The 18,057-nt window shown below is 50.3% G+C and overlaps 2 protein-coding genes and 1 long non-coding RNA gene across 4 annotated transcripts; 1 reads left to right on the plus strand and 2 right to left on the minus strand.

The window, feature by feature from the left end:
• Positions 1 to 2,045: 2,045 nt before the first annotated feature.
• Positions 2,046 to 3,805, minus strand: si:ch211-284k5.2 (sperm axonemal maintenance protein CFAP97D1). The gene is made up of 5 exons (XM_037450864.2): positions 3,127 to 3,805; positions 2,965 to 3,045; positions 2,785 to 2,897; positions 2,377 to 2,560; positions 2,046 to 2,219 (listed from the first exon to the last, which is right to left on the minus strand). Exons 1-5 carry the CDS (start codon positions 3,217 to 3,219, stop codon positions 2,139 to 2,141), a joined length of 552 nt encoding a protein of 183 aa, XP_037306761.1. The 5' UTR covers positions 3,220 to 3,805; the 3' UTR covers positions 2,046 to 2,138.
• A 152-nt stretch (positions 3,806 to 3,957) lies between these two features.
• Positions 3,958 to 16,423, plus strand: znf609a (zinc finger protein 609a). Of its 2 annotated transcripts, none has more exons than XM_037450863.2 (9): positions 3,958 to 4,351; positions 8,686 to 9,608; positions 10,893 to 11,118; positions 11,265 to 11,352; positions 11,669 to 13,724; positions 14,197 to 14,560; positions 14,704 to 15,000; positions 15,145 to 15,223; positions 15,687 to 16,423. In XM_037450863.2, the coding sequence occupies exons 2-8, from the start codon at positions 8,892 to 8,894 to the stop codon at positions 15,216 to 15,218; spliced, it is 3,822 nt and encodes a 1,273-aa protein (XP_037306760.2). In that variant the 5' UTR covers positions 3,958 to 4,351; positions 8,686 to 8,891; the 3' UTR covers positions 15,219 to 15,223; positions 15,687 to 16,423. The 2 variants fall into 2 exon arrangements, with proteins under 2 accessions (XP_037306760.2, XP_037306759.2); XM_037450862.2 differs by having other exon boundaries at positions 3,959 to 4,351; positions 8,772 to 9,608.
• A 386-nt stretch (positions 16,424 to 16,809) lies between these two features.
• On the minus strand, positions 16,810 to 18,037 carry LOC134131219 (uncharacterized). The gene is made up of 3 exons (XR_009956616.1): positions 17,602 to 18,037; positions 17,345 to 17,408; positions 16,810 to 17,229 (listed from the first exon to the last, which is right to left on the minus strand). It is a non-coding gene; the product is annotated as an uncharacterized LOC134131219 (long non-coding RNA).
• Positions 18,038 to 18,057: the final 20 nt, after the last annotated feature.

Here is an 18,057-nt window from a genome sequence, read left to right on the forward strand (position 1 = left end):
CTCATGTAGGGTAAATTCCAAGCACGCAAGGTGACATCATGGTTACAGGATGAAGCTGAGGAGAGGTCTCTGAAGAAGCCCAGCAGGATGCCTCTGATCTTCACACAGTGAGACCTATAAAACCGAGAAGCTCCTCTAGAACCAGCAACAAAAACAAGTCGTACTGTCTGAGGAACCTTCTTCAGTGAAGAGGTAGAATAACTCCTGGTACTACGGGGGGGTGTCTGGACTGGTTTACTGGGGCAGACTGACTGGTCCCAGATGGCCCGAGGAGGCTTCCAGTGGAGATCAGACTTATACGGTCTACTCCTGGACATTCTTTAATCTACTCGTAGTAAATGAACTCGATATCGCAGCAGCTTCATTCAGTCAATATTACACTTCGCTCATTAGAGACAGAAGAAGTACTTCAGTAAAGGTACTACTATCAAGATCTAGAAATACTTTGTTAAGAGTAGTAGTAGTAAAAGTACAGGTTAATGCATATACATATACTAAAACTAGATGTATTACAGTGTAGTATCATAATTATTGATGCATTATTACATTACATGTCATTACGTTACATTTTGCCTGGGGAGCAGTTAGGGGTCAGGTGACTTGCTCAGGGACACTTCAACATGTCACATGGAGCAGCCGGCATTTGAACCGCCAACCTTGCATCTCCCAGGGCTTCACAGCGCTCCATGCACCGCCATCGCCCACATTTCATCCGTGTTCATGCCACTCACGTTTAATCTATGGATGAATAATCCACTGTGGAGTAATTACAAGATGAATGAGCAGTAAAAAGCACAACCTTTACCCTTTTAGTGTGTAAAGTACAAAGTAACATGAGAAGGACACACTGAAGCAGAGAGACCGGCTCTTTGAAAGACAGAACCCCCGTAAAGCAGCCGGTCCGGACTCACTCTCGCCCCACACCCTGAAGCATTGTGCTGACCAGCTGTCTCCTGTGTTCACCGCCATCTTCAACACCTCCCTGGTGACATGCCACATTCCAGCCTGCTTCAAGGCCTCCACCATCATCCCTGTTCCCAAGAAGCCCAGAATCACAGGCCTGAATGACTACAGGCCCGTCGAAGTCACTGAACGGCTGGTCCTGTCCCACCTGACTCTCACTCTCTACATGACACACACTTTGTCACTTTCACTTGGCTGGTGCACTTTATTTGTATTTTTAATTGTATCCTTATTTTTTAACTTACTAACACATAGCATATATTTTATTATATTTTTTCTGCACTACGTTGTCTGTCATTATTGTACTGTCTGCCGTCATGCACCAACCGCCAAGATAAATTCCTTGTAGGTCTGACACATGATGGAAATAAACGAGTCCTGATTCCTGATGTGCAGTACTTCAGTAAATAATCCCAAAAGCCTCCTCGTTTGGTTAGAGGTCTGATATGAAAGATTAATGAATGAATGGATGTGTAGAGAGATGATGAATACATTAATATAGGTTTTAGAGAGATGGTGATTGAATGAATGGAGGGGTTAGAGGGGTCATGAATGGATGAATGGAGGGGTTAGTGAGGTGCCCCCCTCGTTGTGACAGACTGTCACAGTGTGGGTTTGTTTCCTGTTTTATTTTGTAGTTTCCTGCCTCTCGTGCCCTGGGTTAATTTTACTTCCTGTCCGGGTGTCTCCTCCTGTGTCCAATCACCTGCACCTTCCCAGTACCCCGTGTGACAACAGGGGTATTATAGAGGTGATGAAGGAATGAGGCCATGAAGCTATTTACTGCCACCTGCTGGAGGTAAACTTACTCTCCTGTGAGAGGGAGGGATGTTGTAGCTCTAGTTATTCACCAAATTTCAATTATTATATAAAAATTGAGAAAATAGAAATATCCTCAATCATCTCTGTAAAATCCTTTAATAGTTTGACGAAGTGAAACACATTTGAACATAAAAAGAATAGCTCATGGTGGATGAAGGTGATTGCCGTTTTATTCATATTCAATAATCCAGTTATTAGTTTGAGTAAAAGAACAAGACACAAAAGCACTCAAAAGTCTACAAAGTACTACTAGAGGTCTACATAAACAGGTGTATTTGCTCTTCTGAAGTTCCTCCCATGAAGCAAGCAAACATGGCCGCCGCCCCTTCCTGTCGTTGGGCTGATACACTTCTTCATGAACACTGAGGACACTTTGAGGAGTTTCTTTGTGTCCCAAGTTTCTCCGTTGGTGTTGCTGCAAACTTCACCTTCCTCTGAGGACACACAAACACTCTGCTTCAGGGTTCATCCTCAGGGGACCAGCAGGGGTCCAGCATTCATTCGGTCCACTCTGGTCTCAATGTCTTATTGCTGCTTTGGAATATGTGAATCAGATTTCTAGTCGAGTTTCACACTCTGGTTTGGATTCACCTGTTTCCCTGCGAGCCCCCGAGGATGCTGGGAAATGTCGTCCCGCCGGCGCTCCGTCCTCTCCCACTCGTCACTCCACAGCTGGCGGCGGTACTCTGACTGGCGGCACGTGATCCGCCGGTAGATGGCCAGGTTCTGAAGGCCAACCTGCAGAAGCTCCTCCCTTCTCTTGTCGCCGTTCAGACTGAGGAGGAAGCGGTAGAATCAAACCGCTACGAGACGTACACAAACATTTGTAAAACTCCTACATGCAGACAAACAAACCCTTTAACTCTGCTAGCTTCTGGTGAGCAGTTTAGCTTTGAGCAGATGAACTGGTTTCAGAAAGAGATGGAGACCAAAACAACAGTAACACAGAGTAACACAACATAACACAATGTAACACAGAGTAACGTAGCGGAGCATTACCTTCTCAGGCTGTACTGGTTTCGATGGTCCACCAGACCTTCAGAGCAAACTATGTGGGCCAGTTTGGAGGCCAGGAGCCGGTTATCTCTGTCAATGATGGACCGACGCTGGTCCTGCATCAGGAGACCAAGAATTAGAGCTGAGTGTGTTTGTGTGTTAGTGTGTGTAAATGTAACTGACCGGCAGTTTTTTCGGTTTTAGTTGGATGTGAGCTGGCGTCCTCATGCCCTTGTTGTCCACTACCGGGAGGGTGGAGCTCACCTGGACAGGTAAACGCACGTATTTAACTTAACTCTACCACCTGGTTGTCCACCACCCGGCTCCCCATTCCCTGTCGCCTACCTTCCTGCGGTGCAGCTCGTACTGGTTCAGGTCCCATCGGTGCTGCAGGTATCGGTTGGTGACGGGCTTTAGCGGCTGGTAAGATCGGTGCATGCTGCTCCTCTGATGGGTGTCAGTCAGACTAAGCAGTTGTGTGTGTGTTTGTTTGTATGTTTGCAGGCCTGGGGGTTGTCACCATGGAGATGTACCCCTCTTTCTCTAAGCCAGCTAAGTTTCCTATTAATTATTACTGCGCTGAGGAGGCACACACACAAACTATTTTTTATTGTGCGGTGTTTCTTAAAGTTCCGTCACACCAAAGTCAAGGGGGAAATATTTTAAATATAGCTTTCATGTGTTGAAGGCGTTGGTTGGTCTGTAATGATGTAAACAGCTGATATAGGGGTGGCAGGTGGGGAGGACTATTGTCTCACAGCGGGAAGGTCTGGAGTTCAACTCCACCTTGTGGCCTGGTAACCCTAAACTGTCTGTAGGCATACGGATGTGAGCGTGAGTGGTTGTTTGAGTGTGTGGCACCTTTGTGATTGACTAGTGACCAATCCAGGATGTACCCTGTCTCTCACCCACTGTTGGCTGGGATTGCAACCCTGTATGCAGTATAGGCTGCTATAATAATGATGATGATGATGACTGGCTGATAGACAACACGAGTGAGCCTTCATCAGAGAAAAGGGTGTATTCAGCTACTCCGTTACAAACCCATCCATCTATCCGCAATGGTCTGCGGTGTGTGACTCCAGTTCAGATTCTAATGACTCCAGTTCCACTCAGCCGCTCCAGTCCAGGTCCAGTGACTCCACTGATCCGGCGTTCCGGGGTTTCGCTCGCATTGAACCCTATCAGCCATTTAGCCTGTCTGTCTGCGGGCCGTGTCTCTGAGTGGGTCTTGTTTGAGGGGCTTCAACCATAACCTGGACCCCTGCCCTGGGAATACCACATCCAGTCATGTACTACCTGGGATTAATTTTACCATCTTCATCCGGGCTCGAGAACTGAGTCCAGAATGTCGGTGTTTCCCGCTGCCTAGCCGCGTTCTCCGGGATGTGACCGTGTGATGGCTGCGGTCCAGTGAGCCGCCGCAAGCACGCTGACTGGCTCTCTCTCTGCAACCGACAGATACGCGCGTTATTCCGGGAGCTTTAACTGTTTCCGTGGTTCTTCAACCGGGATTATCGGAACCTATGGAGTGTACATGAGCGTGGGTCGGATCGGGACTTATAACGGGGTAAGTGGACGAGGGATAGCTTGCTAAGCTGAGAAGCTAACAGCGACTAGCTGACGCTGAGCTAACCAGCTAATACCAGCGACAGCATGCTAACCCCGGGTTAGCTGGTTAGCACAGCTTTAGCTAACTGCTGTCTTTGTCTGGAGCGACCGGAGGTGCTAAGCGTCCATTATCGGACACCTCGCAGTTTAACCTGCTCGTTTGCTTAAACATTTTACCTGCTCATTCCCCTTTGCAATATATTAATAGTTTCCCTGCTCGTATTACGGCCAGTCACACTGCTTTTAATGGCTACGGTTGCTAGGATACGGTGGTGCCATTTGGATGTAACGTTAACGTTTCGTTTAACAGTCCAGTTTACCGTTACTCCATTCAACACCGACCGATGCTTAGCGTTTTTCCGAGCTATTGTAATATTTCCGATACTCTAAATAACCACTTAATTAATTTGAAATGTAGTTTTGCCGACACGGGTTGCGCCGGAGAACCGCAGGATGAGAGGGAGCTAAATTGTGGGTGAAAGCGGGTTCTCATAACGTTTGTCCGATAATGGATGCATGGCTCTGACAGCGCCGCATAGCTTCATTTGTCCCATCACACGACAACATGGGACGTTAGGTCAACAGTTTAAACGAACCACACGTGTGATGTTATTTGGTTTTTTTAAAGAAATTAGCGGTTTGCCACTGTGTTAGCTATGCAGTTGGGTCTTTTTCTGTACATTTTTCCGCAAAGAAAATGTCCACCTGACCGAATCAGCGACGCGTCCGATAATTGGCCTCGTAGCGCGCCGCGGACGTCGTTTGGGTCGTGTGCCGATCCGCGGAGGTCCGTGAGGGCGTTTGGCGTTAGTGTGTCAGCTGATGCCGCTGCACCCCGGTGCTGTTGTGCGTGTGAGCAGTGCGCTAAGATGGGGTTCTGCTCGAGTCCGCCGCCACTAGCTTAGCCGATTATTTCAGCTAAAGGGAGCTAGGTTAGCTAGCTCCTTGGGTCTGGGGGTTCGAGGCGATGTTGTGGTTCTGTACAAATACATCCCCCCTTTTTTCCTTATTTTATCATCCTTTAACGCAAAGTTTATTGACCCCATGAGCTAAGCAGTAGTAAGGCTAATGCTAACTACATGATATGAATAGCACCAGGGTAATTTAGGATTTATCATGTCTTTGCAGCAGATGTGATACAAAAAGTTATTGATTATAATAAAACATTTTACTCATAACGTTTTTTGTGAACACACATACATGCATTGTATAGTTTTTTAAAAGCCTGACCACAAAAATCACTTCTGTCTAATAGTTCCTCAAAGTGATCTCTATTCATTCGTCCCAAAGTGAGCCGTCCACCTTCTGAGGTTCCTCACTCCGTGAAGGATTGTGGGAACGAGCCCTTTGACGTGATGTGGGTCCATCTGGTGGGGGTCCACCTGGTGGGGGTTTGGATGGGACTGACAGTGTGTGACCCGTGCAGTCAGCTTTCTTCTCTTTTTAACTTAATAAATACATGACTTGCATGCAGAATCCATATCTGTATTTTTTTTGGTGCTTTATGTATTTATTTACAATATCATTTGTTTCCATTCATTTTTTATTCGTCCTTGTCATCATGGAATCTGAATCTCTTGAGTTTGAACACATTAAGGAGATAAATGTTTAATTAGCATTATGCTACACTAGCAGCTGGTTTTAGAGGCGGCTCTGCACAGTGGTGGTCAGAAGGTGGAGCTCACCAGCCGTCATGCCTATATATTAGGAAGTCAAAATGTAAACAAAGGTGTTGAACCACAGACCATGTGACTGGTTTTAACCAATCACAGAGGCCCACAGCGGGTCACCATACATACTCTGCAGCATAGTCAAATGTGAGGAGCTGTGTGTCTGGTGTCGACTGTTACATATAGGTAGGAATTATTTAGGGGGCAATTTTTGCCCCCACCAACCATGAAACCATTAAACCCCCAGTCAACTGCAGTCTCAGCTAATTGTATTTTACCAAAATAAAGGATTTGCGATTAACCACAAGATGGCAGTAACTTATTAGGAGAGGAAACTATATCACTGACTGGACTCTGGCTAACGTTAGCTAGCCTTCATAGCTAACGTTAGCTAACTAAATCATTTCAATATAATTGGTGAACAGCGGTTTTTCGAGTAAACACACTCATTGACCCATGACATCCTTATAGTCCGCCCAATGACGGGTTGTGTAAGTGTTCATATTTACGGATTTCTTCCGACTCTTCAGTCTGGTTAATTCTCTTGTAAAAATCTTTGTTTGGATAATGGCAGAATTATGCTATAAAACCGGAAATGTGAGACTCTGGAAAGGATGCAGTGAGGCGACCAATCACAGCCTTGCGTGCTGCGTGAGCTCACGTAGCTTTTGACGCTAGTCTAGAAAAATGTCTCGATGGAGTAAAAGGTGTTTCTCTGAAAACGCAGAAGCATAAACTAGGCTTAACGAGCAGTCTGGAGGAACCGACCGCAGTTCAGCTTAAAGACGGGCGGATATCTGTGTAGTTTGGGTGTAGTTTAGGTGTATTTTGGTGTAGTTTGGGTGTATATTGGTGTAGTTTGGGAGTATATTGATGTAGTTTGGGTGTAGTCTGCGGTCTCTGACCTGTTTTAAAATGAGCTTGGTTTTTGTGTCGTTTGTGCTTTTCAAGTGTGTTTTTGTTAAAGCATTTAAAGTTAAGTTGTATTCGCAGCAGGATTAGCCCTAAACCCCCCCACCCATCCTGTCTGACCATCTGGTCTGAGGTGTTGGGGTCCACTGTGAGGTGCCATGTGTGCATGCACAGTGATACTGTGTGGATATGCAGTGGAACTGCCTGCACGGGGGGAATAATATATACATATATATGTATGTGTGTATATATATATATATATATATATATATATATAAAATCCCAGACAATCATTATTATAAGCCTGCTTAAAACGATGTGCTCTTAATGCTAATGAGCCAGCTAACCCCTCAATCCAGTGTTTCAACTACTGTGGTATCGTAGGGAAACACCCCAAAGCTGTGGAACACTGTCATCTTGGGTTTGTGCCTTTTAAGGCTGCAACGCAATGCTTATAATCGTGTGGAACTGTGTTGGGGGATGTGATCAGGGCGGGGGGACGTGGTGGGAGGGGGGGACGCTGCAGGCGTCAGTAAACCACGAAACTGCCAGACATGGAATATTCAAATGTTCTCTTGAAGATCAGTCCCACCACACAGGGTCAAAGGTCAGCCGTACGTGTTTGAACAAGCAGCAACATTATAAAGCCCCACACAACAGAACAATTCATTCATATCCAGTTAATAAAACATATCGTGACTTTGGAACGAACCTCAGCTTTTACCTGAAAGGTTTTTTTACTGATTGTTTATTGTTAATTATCAATGATGAGTACCAAGCAATGTTACAATTCAGTCATCTCATTTCAAATGTAAGTTAAACTCCACCAGAAGGTCATTTCTCTGCAAATGACATGCTTTGTTTCTTTCTTACTCTCACGGGCCATTCGGGCTGAAGGCTGTTTATATTACAACACCCATGTGGTGTGATGGAGGTCAAAGGTCACGCACCTCCACTCAGACTTTGAGTGGCTCTAGAGTGCTGCTGGGAGAAAAAGCCTGTCATTGAATAATGACGGCCCAGGTTCTTGGTTCTAGTGGAGGTTGCTTCATCATTCAGGCTCTCGTCATCTCCTGCCTGGACTACTGTAACTCTCCCTCCCTGCTGCCGCCATCCCACCTCTGCAGCTCATCCAGTCTCCATCCAGGACCTGGTGGAATCCTCCATCCCAACATCAAGCTGCTTGTTCCTCCCTCACTGAGAGCTAAACACTCGACTCTTTGCTGCCCTGCTCCTACATGGTGGAAGGAGCTCTGTGATGACATCAGGACCACAGAGAGCCTTCACATCTTCACACTAACACACTGTAGACCTTAAACTGGACTCCTAATCGATCTGATCTATAACAAGTTGTAAACTGGCTTATTTGATCAAATTGCACTTTGTTTCTTGTTTGTTTCCTTGTGGTTGAAATGCTCTTATTGGAAGTCGCTTTGGATCAAAGGATCCGCTAAATGACATGGAATAGAATAAATGGTTCCAGTGGAAGTCATTTTTTGGTGCTCAACTATTTTTGTTCTTTATTAGTTATAATTTACGTATGAGGAGATGTTCACTACGTTTTAGCCAAAGTCTTTTTCTCTTAATACAGTGTAGAAAACGATGTTTTTATGAATTGAATTAAACTATTTTACTTGTTGCTGTGATGTTTTTAAATATTTTAGGATCTGTCATCTCCTTATTAAAGTGTCTTTATTTCTTATTTCTTTAGAGCAGTTCCTAAACATTGTTCTTCTCAATCGGACCTGGAACCCAGTGGAAGTGGATCTATGACTGAAGCTCTCCTCCTGTGTGCAGGAGACCATGTGGGGAGCCGGGAGGAGGCGCGGGGCCCGGCCCTGAGGAGGTTTCCTGCGGCTGGGAGGAGCACGGCCCCCCCCTGGCCCTCCTGCAACGCTCTGGGACGCTCCTACTAAGATGTCCCTCAGCAGCGACCCTGCAGGCGGGAAAGGTGTGGACTCCAACGCAGTGGAGGCGTACGACAGCGGCGACGAGTGGGACATCGGCGTGGGCAACCTCATCATCGACCTGGACGCCGACCTGGAGAAGGACAAGCTGGAGATGTCCAGTGGCAAGGAGGGAGGGGGGGGCATGGCGGCCCCTTCCAGCGCCGTGGCCGCTTTAGCTGACAACATGAAGTTCGTCAGCCCGGTCGGCGCCGCGCAGCCGAAGGAGAGCAAAACCAAATCCAAGCGCAGTAAGAACTCCAAGGAGAGCGCCAAGGCCCCAGAAGGAGCCAAGAAAGAGATTCGTGGCCGGGCCCCCGGGGACCCACCTAGCCAGAACCCCAACCTTCCAACCCCCACTAAGGGGGCCGACAAGTCCAGCAAACCCCCCCGTGCCCTCCCCGTGGTAAAAAAGGACAAAGACGGGGTTTCTGGGAAAGCTAAGAAGGAGAAGATGGAGGCGGGGCCTGCAGGAGCCATCGGCCCCGAGAAGGAGTCGGTGGCCCCCATCCTCCCGGCGGGGGCCCCTCGCATCGCCCCCTTTGAGGGCCAACAAAAACAGGAGTCGGCCGTAGCCGAGCAGCTTGGCGACATGGCGCTGGACGCGGTTGGCCAGCCCATTGCCATGACGATGGAGGAGCCAGACAGCGGCGACTGCCGGAATCTCAAAAAAGCGGCTGGCGTGAAGGTAAGGGTTCACTCAGACCTCATCGGGGGGGACACCGAGTCGCCTTTTGACGGACAGGTGTGGTTAGATTAGGTGCGTATGGATGTTGCTACAGTGAATATCGACAGATTGATCAACGTAGAAGTCAAGCTCCAAACCGATTGGACCCTACATTTCCCACAATGCAACCCTCTAAAGCAGCAGGGTCACTAGTTTCTATTGAATAATTTGACTATTTGATGGAAGCTGCGTGTTCAGCTTGTAGTTCTCTACACGGCTCATTTAGGAGAGAACGCTCTTTAGCAAACAGGTTATGATCATGACGATGATGAGAATAAATGACAGTTTACAGTCAAACCAGCTCATTATGGTGAGTGGTTTGGACCAATCAGGAAGGCTGCCTGCTCCTTATGGCTGCAGCCGATTGGATGCTACGCCGTCTTTGCAAGTCGCAGCGCTGGTTTGCGTTGTGTATTTTTTCCACGTGTCAGTTCTCCAGGTCATCTAAACACTAGTGATGGTGAGATGAAGCTTCATGAAGCACTGAGGCTTCCATCCACTGCGCCACCTGGTGGACATAACTGGAACAGAGTTGAATAAAACGGTTCATGGTGTTTGATTTAACTTCCCTTGTAGGTTGTATGTGTTTGTATCAGAATGGGGGGTCAAAGGGGAAAGTAGAAACACATTGGGGGGAGCATAGTGATGTAAATGTGTGTCTAATGCTGCGTTCACAGTAAAAGCAAATGCTTTACTCACCCAACTTGTAGTTAATTCACGTCTGCTTCATACGCGGCGCAAAGGGGGCGTGGCTTCTCTCTGTATCTAGTCTCCGTAACGACAGTCATCATTTCCTCTGTCCACCATGGAAGTAAACACTGACTTACAGGCGTCCAGCTGTGTGTGTATCCACGCTGTGGCAGCAGGACCAGCGGAGCATCTCGGCTCTGATTGGCTCTCGTGACACAGCATCGGGCAAAAAAGGACATTTATTCGCTTCACATTTGCGCCGCCTGTCAAATTTTCTTCCTCCTCTGCCAGCCGCATGGAGTCTACTCGCACGCTTTTGGTGTGAACGCACAATGAGGAAACATCTCTTCATTTGTATCCATTACGTTTGGAATCGCACGCCAACCCTGTGAACCGTGTCCTGGTCACATGGTACGGCTGGCGAGGCTTCCAACTTCACCACATAAGCAACTTTATTTAGACTCTGGTTAATCTGTGTCCATGTTGTGAGGATCAATGTACTTATTGATGAGTATTCTGAGTGGATCCAGTGACGTCAGCGCTCTCTCCCCACAGATGGAGTCTCCCGTCTCCACCCCTGCTCCTCCACCTCTTCACCTCCTCGCTGGCGTCCCCGTCGGCGACATCTCGTCTCCGTGCGAGCAGATCATGGTTCGCACGCGCTCGGTGGCGGTGAACACGGCGGACGCGGCGCTGGCGACGGAGCCGGAGTGCCTGGGACCCTGTGAGCCAGGCACCAGCGTCAACCTGGAGGGCATCGTGTGGCAGGAGACAGAGGACGGTGAGACGGACACAGCCTCCTCAGGGGGACAGTCACAAGATTTATGTATTTAACTCGTGAGGAAGAGGATGAATGAAATTATACCTTCTGACCATGTGACTCACGGCCTTTAACCCGAGCTTCCTGCCGTGGTCGTCTCTCTTCAGGGATGCTGGTTGTTAACGTCACCTGGAGGAACAAAACCTACGTGGGAACCCTGCTGGACTGCACCCGGCACGACTGGGCCCCCCCCAGGTACACGCCCCGCTACACGCTACACGCCACACGGCAATGCGATAAACAAACGCCAGAAGGACATAATCACGTTTGGTCCTGAATCTGAGTTTTTGCATCATGTGACTCAAATGATTAAAAGCTGTTTAGACCTGAAGGTTCCATGAGGACGGGTAAGTAGTAGGTTTTAGAGACAGGAAGTGCTAAGTGTTAAATGGCTTTATTTTAGACCTCTTCATAACAATCATTACGGCGCTTTAATCAACATCTCGCTGTGTTTTCAGTGCTGGCGCCGGTTGACGGCGTTAATGATGAAATGTCTGGACTTCCTCTGCAGGTTCTGCGAGTCTCCGTCCAGCGACGTGGAGATGCGTAGCGGGCGCGGCCGGGGGAAGAGGATGCGGCCCGCCAGCAACACGCCGCTCAACGACAACAGCAACTCCTCCGACAACCGGGGCAGCGGCGGCGCGGGCAAGACGCGCGGCGCCGCCGCCGCTAACAGCAAAGGACGAAGAGGCAGCCAGACGGCGGGCGCCGCCGAGGACGCCAAGGCCAGCCCCCCCTCCGCCAAGAGGAAGACCAAGCCCGCCTCCGACATGGAGCCCACCTCCAGCTCCGAGGACACCAAGGCCTCCAAGCACATGAGGACCACCTCCAGCGGGGGGGCGTGTGACCCGCTGGCGCCCGCCACGCAACCGGAGCGGGGCTGCCCCTCCCCCGTGCTCATCGACTGCCCCCACCCCAGCTGCAACAAGAAGTACAAGCACATCAACGGCCTCAAGTACCACCAGGCCCGGGCCCACAACGACCACGACGTCCGGCTGGACCAGGACGGGGACAGCGAGTACGGCGACGACTCCGCCCCCCCGCACCCGGACCCCGCCTCCTGTAACGGCGCCGCCATCTCCCCCGCCCGCTGCGCCACCCCTAAGGGCCGGGGTTTTGACGCTCCGTCGCCTTCGCCGGGGAAGACCACGTCCAGGCCGAAGAAGAAGGAGGCGGAGCCCGACGGGGCGGAAGGCGGCGAGGAAGCGGCGTGTTTGACGGACGAGGCCAGCAACGACGGGATGGACGACCGCAAGTCGAAGAAGAGCCGATCTGACAAACTGAGCCAGAAGGGCACCAAGCAGGGCCGGCCCAGCACCCCCTCGCCCTACGCCCCCCAGGCCTCCTCCCCCGCCATGGGCTCCGTGGTACAGCCCGTCCCCAAGAGCCCCCAGCTGAAGGGCGTCCAGTCCAAACCCCCGCCTGGGGGGGACCCCGCCTCCAGCCCCACCCTCGCCAAGGACAAGAAGAAGAAGAGGAAGAGGGAGGGAGGGAAGGAAGGGGACAGCCCCAATGGTAAGGGGGGGAGGGCGGAGGAGGGGCGGAGCCCGTACTCGGACATGTGCGACCCGTTGCTCAACGGCTCCACGGAAGCCCACCAGAGCCGGCTGGCCAGCATCAAGGCCGAGGCCGACAAGGTGTACAGCTTCTCTGACAACGCGCCCAGCCCGTCCATCGGCGCCGCCGGCCGCATGGAGGCGGGCCTCGGGCCCCAACCCAACCAGAACGGCGAAACCGGCAGCCCCGCCTACTCGGACATCTCAGACGCCGGGGAGGACGGCGAGGCCAGAGGAGAGGGGGTGAAGGTCAAATCCGAGCCCGACCTGGGCCCCCGCGAGGGGGCCAAGAAGGCCCTGTTCCCCCCCCAGGCTCCCAGCAAGGAGTCACCGTACTACCCCAACTACGACTCCTACTACTCCCCCAGCTACCCCAACCCCAGCCCGGGAGCGCCGCCAGCGCCGCCGCCCCACGTGGAGGGAGCTCAGGTGAAGGTGAAGAAGGAGGAGGAGGAGCCTGAGGAGGAGGTGGTCAAACTGAAGGTGGAGCCTCCGGAGGAGAGGAAAGTGGAGGCGGGGCCTCAACAGCCGTCAGTCATCCAGCAGCGCTCCAACATGTACGCCCAGCCTCTCTACTACAACCAGTACTTCGTCCCCCCATACCCCTACTCCCCCGACCAGGCCTACCACGCCCACCTGCTGGCCTCGAGCCCCGCCTACCGCCAGCAGTGTGACGACCGCCAGCGCCTCGCTGACAAGAAGGCGGACAGCAAAGAGCGGGAAGCCTGTGGCAAGGAGGAGTGGAAGCAGAAGGCCTCGGTGCCCCCCAACCTGTCCAGGGCCCCCAGCCTCACCGACCTAGGCGCCGCGGGGGGAAACAACCCAGCCAAGCCCAAAGAGGCCCCGCCCACCGCCGAGCATTCCAAGTCTGTCATCATGGCGAAGGCAGAGGAGCTGAAGGCACCCGCCGCGCAGCCCGAGGGTTTAAAGATGAAGCTGAGCGAAGCAGGGCATCATGGGAAGGAAGAGGCCAGGCCGGCAGGTGTAGAGCCCGCCATGTGGTACAGACAGGTAAGTGCAGCGCTAACACGGCTCCTTCAGTTGCTTTAATTTATGTACTGACCAGCAGGGGGCGGCGTGATGTTCATTTAGTGAATGATGGTCCATTTAGAGTCAAACAGACCATAAAGAGGGGAAGCTTTAGGGCGGGGCCTAACGCTGATTGACATATACGTCCTCCTCAGTCCAAATATGGTTTCTTCCTGTTCACTAGTTGCAAAAGAATCGATTATCAACCTCCATAATGCTCAGATTCATCCGACACAAATTAATGTCTTGACCAAAGATCAATGAGAACATTGAGGCTTCTCTACAGATGATCAAATTAAATCAAACACAGAAAATAAAATTAAGGTGTGTTCAGATGCGGCTAAAAGAGACGATAAAACTGACTTTATATCAGTTGTCACTAAATGTGTTTACTTCCCCAAAAATTAAACCTGTGGCCCCCCCGTCTCCACTAACCTGTGCTCCGCCCCCCCAGGAGCCGGACTCGCGCCTCTGGCCCTACGTTTACCCCAACAAGTACTCTGACGCCCCCAAGCCGCCGGAGGAGGAGCAGCGGTGGAAGGAGGAGCGCGACAGGAAGAGCAAGGAGGAGAGGAAGGAGGGGGCGGGGGAGGGCAGGACTCAGCTGCCCCCGGAGGAGCACCGGGCGGGGGGGAAGGAGGCGCGTCAGCCCCCCCACCCGCACGCCCACCCCCACCCGCACATGCAGTTCTCCTCCCCCTTGGCTCAGCACCACCAGGGCTACGTGCCCTACATGCACGGCCCCTACGCCTACGGCTACGAGCCGGGCCCCCCAGGCTACCGCGGCGTGCCCTCCGTCATGATGCAGAACTACCCCGGTGAGAGGGGGAGACACTCCCATCATGCACCATGTTATTTGTTTGTTATGATTAAATCGCACAAACACGTCCTGAGCAGAAAGGGTGTCATGGTTTCCATGGAGACGAGCCCCTCCCCCTCTCAGTCTGCTCTCCGTCCCCAGGCTCCTACCTGCCGCCGGGCTACTCCTTCCCCTCGTACGGGGCCAAGGAGGAGGTGGAGAAGCCCTCCCGCTCCAGCCCCACGGTGAAGCCCCCCGGAGAGGCCAAAGCTCTGGAGCTGCTGCAGCAGCACGCCAGCCAGTACAAGAGCAAGTCCCCCTCCACGCAGGACGCCAAGCCCCCCCACGAGCGGGAGAGGGAGGGGCCCAAGTCGTCCCCCTCACAGCGCATGCTGCCCTCGCACCATCACCTGAGCTACCCACTGCTGGCGGGGCAGTACGACCTGTCCTACGCCTCAGGTGAGACAGGAAGCGCTTGTTTTATCCACATTCTGTTCATCTCCTCGGTGAAACTATGACGCCATCAGTGTGCCTGCGTGTCCCCCTCCCTCCCTCTCTCCCCCCTCCCTCCCTCTCTCCCCCCTCCCTCCCTCTGTCTCTCAGGCCTCTCCTCCTCAGCCATCGTTGCAAGTCAACAAGCATCGGCTCCGTCCATGTACCCCCCCTCGCGGAGGTGAGACAGGTGAGACACAACTTCCAGTGTTGGATGTGGCTGAACCCCAGAGGTCAAAGGTCAAGGTGCAGAGCATTGTTTTGGGTCATGACGGCTGACTCCAGATCAGCTAAGGAAGCCCCCCCCGTCCCAGACTAGATCAGAACCAGTAACGTTTTTTATGTTCTTTTTAGTCAAACAATCTAAGAAATGATTATATGGATTATAAATCACTTCACTGATCATATATATAATATATATATCTCATATTATGATGCATATATTTTAGATATTTTGTATTTGTGTATAAATATTTAAATATAAAAGAATACATAAATGTATATTTGTATATAGGTAAGAAGTTGACTGTAAATTCACACTTTGATGTTTCCTTTAAGATTAACTTTCTTTTTTGTGTTATCGTTAAACACCAACATGTTAAACGAGAACCATGTGACCCCTCTGACCAATGACAGCCTCTCTCCCCCCGTAGGCACACGTGATTGGCCGACATCAATCCTTTCCAGAGTCATGTGACCAGATCACGTGAGGAAGAGCGCTTCTGTTTGGACATCAGTTCAATGGTGTTTGTGTACGTTTGATTTCTGAGCCTGGACGTCCGGCTGTCTGCCCCCCCCCACAACACACACACACACACACACACGCCCTCCTGCTGGACTCGGGACATCAGGATGGAGTTCTGCTGGATCCTCACAGCTCCCCGGTGCTCGGGTGGAGTTGGGGAGGGTGGAGGTCTGCTTTTGCAGAATCATTCAGAGGAGGAGGGGGGGTCACCGTCACTTCCTGTCTGGATTAGCAGTCAAGGGGCTTGTTTTCGCTTCACATTGCTACAACCCCCCCCCCCCCCCCCCAGACTTTACCCTTTGACCTCTGGACTTGACACCTTCTCCTGGAAGTGTCTCAGCTTCACACGGAGGACGGAACAATCAGAGGTGTGTGTGTGTGTGTGTGTGTGTGTGTGTGTGTGTGTGTGTGTGTGTGTGTGTGTGTGTGTGTGTGTGTGTGTGTGTGTGTGTGTGTGTGTGTGTGTGTGTGTGTGTGTGTGTGTGTGTGTGTGTGTGTGTGTGTGTGTGTGTGTGTAAATACTGTACAGAGGAATTATTTTAAAGAGCCTGTTGGATTTCCTACTCTTCTTTTGTCTGGTAGCCTCTGCCTCTGTTTTTTTCTACTGTTGTTGATCTGATATTAAACCTGTAGCTGGTGAACGGCGCCAAGCTCCGCCTCCTCTTTGTCGGAAGATGATGATTGGTCAATATCACCGCTGCGTCACTTGTTGCTGAATAACTTGTTCAAAACCTCCACTTTGACAAAGGAACATCGGGATGACATCATAGATGTGTTTAGGAGATACAGTCATTGTGATGTCATCAGTTCAAGGAGGGGGGGGGGGGGGTCAGGGTCGTTTTGAGATCAGAGGACAAAGAGTGACGTTGAACCTTCACAATTAAACATGTTTGACATGATGGGCCAATCAGCGCTGAGATCTCTACGCTTCATTACCCGCCAACTCTAGATTTAAGTTACCGCCGCTACTGGATTATTATTGTTACCCCCCCCCCCCCCTCCTCCATTGCACCCCCCCCCTTTCACCCCTAATGATTTTGTAGGAATGTCTATTGGAGGTTGAAAACCTTTCAGAAGTTTTGACTCATTTTCTTTCACTAGTTTTGTTTTAAACAACAACATTAAATAAAAGAATCTTCAGCCTCTAACGACACGACATCAAACCACAGTGTTTCTATTTGGGGGAAAATGTAACTTTGGAAACCGGATTAAATGGATAAAAACATTTGAACTTTTATTTAGTTGCATTCATCAGTTTAATTAAACTTCATCCCCAGATGTTCTCCACCTGTTTAGTGTGAAGATGTGAAGGCTCTCTGTGGTCCTGATGTCATCAGAGAGCAAAGAGTCGTGACCTCGGTGAGGGAGGAACCAGCCGCTCCAGTGTGGGTTCTGACATGAAGAGGAACAGGTCAAAGGTCATCACATCGTCTGGCTCGCCCTGTGATGAACTAGAGGATCATTGGTCGTCTTTAGAGGAAGCAGAAAGGTGACAAAACATCATAACCAATGTAAAACATTGCGACTGTTTGAGCCTCCTGTAAGTTAAGTTTCAACATGACGTACCCCGTGACGTCACGTAGTGCGGTGGTTCTGCCTCGCGGGGGCGCCGCTGCTCCGTTAAAGTTCACTGAAACATTTAAACATGTTAAAATATTAGAGTTTCTAGTCAATTTAAAGCTGTTTCTCAGGTGTTTAAATGATACAGATACGGTTTCATTAGTATTTACAGATGAAATGCGTCTAGATCAAAAGCCGTTTTGATCAATCTGAATAATAAAATATAGAATTAAACATCTCCGCATTTCTGAAGCTTCACTGACTCATGAATCACGTGTCCGGACAGAAGACGTTTATTTAGCGTAAATAAACCTCTGAAGACGTTTGATTGAAGAGCAGACCATGAAGTGGTTTCCTCCTCGGTGACGTCACACTTGGCTCAGACCGGAAGACACGATGCACAGAAAGCTTCCCGTTTTATTTTTATAATCTTAAACGCGTGTCGCATTTTCATGTTATTGTAACAATCATCGTGTGATTAGTCACATGACCGCTTTCCTGGGGCCAGGTTCACTGACCGTTTTTATGAAATTGTTTTATTCGCTGCCAAATAAAAGGTGTCAAAATAAAATGAAGGTGAATTTATTAAGATTGTGTGTCTGTGCGTGCATCTTTGTTTAATGGACTTCTTCCTTGATTCTCTAGATTGTGAATGAATAACGTGCAGCATTAACGGGGCCTTTGTATATTCCACCCCTCAAACGCTTTTATTGTCCCTT

The sequence above is a fragment of the Pungitius pungitius genome, chromosome 6 (assembly GCF_949316345.1).
Source record: "Pungitius pungitius chromosome 6, fPunPun2.1, whole genome shotgun sequence".
Taxonomy (NCBI): Eukaryota; Metazoa; Chordata; class Actinopteri; order Perciformes; family Gasterosteidae; genus Pungitius; species Pungitius pungitius.

Bases quoted from the DNA above. Each gene is read 5' to 3' on its own strand.
- si:ch211-284k5.2 (XM_037450864.2), bottom strand. From the start codon at position 3,219: ATGCACCGATCTTACCAGCCGCTAAAGCCCGTCACCAACCGATACCTG. The intron at 3,046-3,126 runs GTAGGCGACAGG...TTACCTGTCCAG, and splicing joins ACGAGCTGCACCGCAGGAAG to GTGAGCTCCACCCTCCCGGT. The intron at 2,561-2,784 runs GTAATGCTCCGC...CTTCCTCCTCAG, and splicing joins AACCAGTACAGCCTGAGAAG to TCTGAACGGCGACAAGAGAA.
- znf609a (XM_037450863.2), top strand. From the start codon at position 8,892: ATGTCCCTCAGCAGCGACCCTGCAGGCGGGAAAGGTGTGGACTCCAAC. The intron at 9,609-10,892 runs GTAAGGGTTCAC...CTCTCCCCACAG, and splicing joins AAAAAGCGGCTGGCGTGAAG to ATGGAGTCTCCCGTCTCCAC. The intron at 15,001-15,144 runs GTGAGACAGGAA...TCTGTCTCTCAG, and splicing joins CGACCTGTCCTACGCCTCAG to GCCTCTCCTCCTCAGCCATC.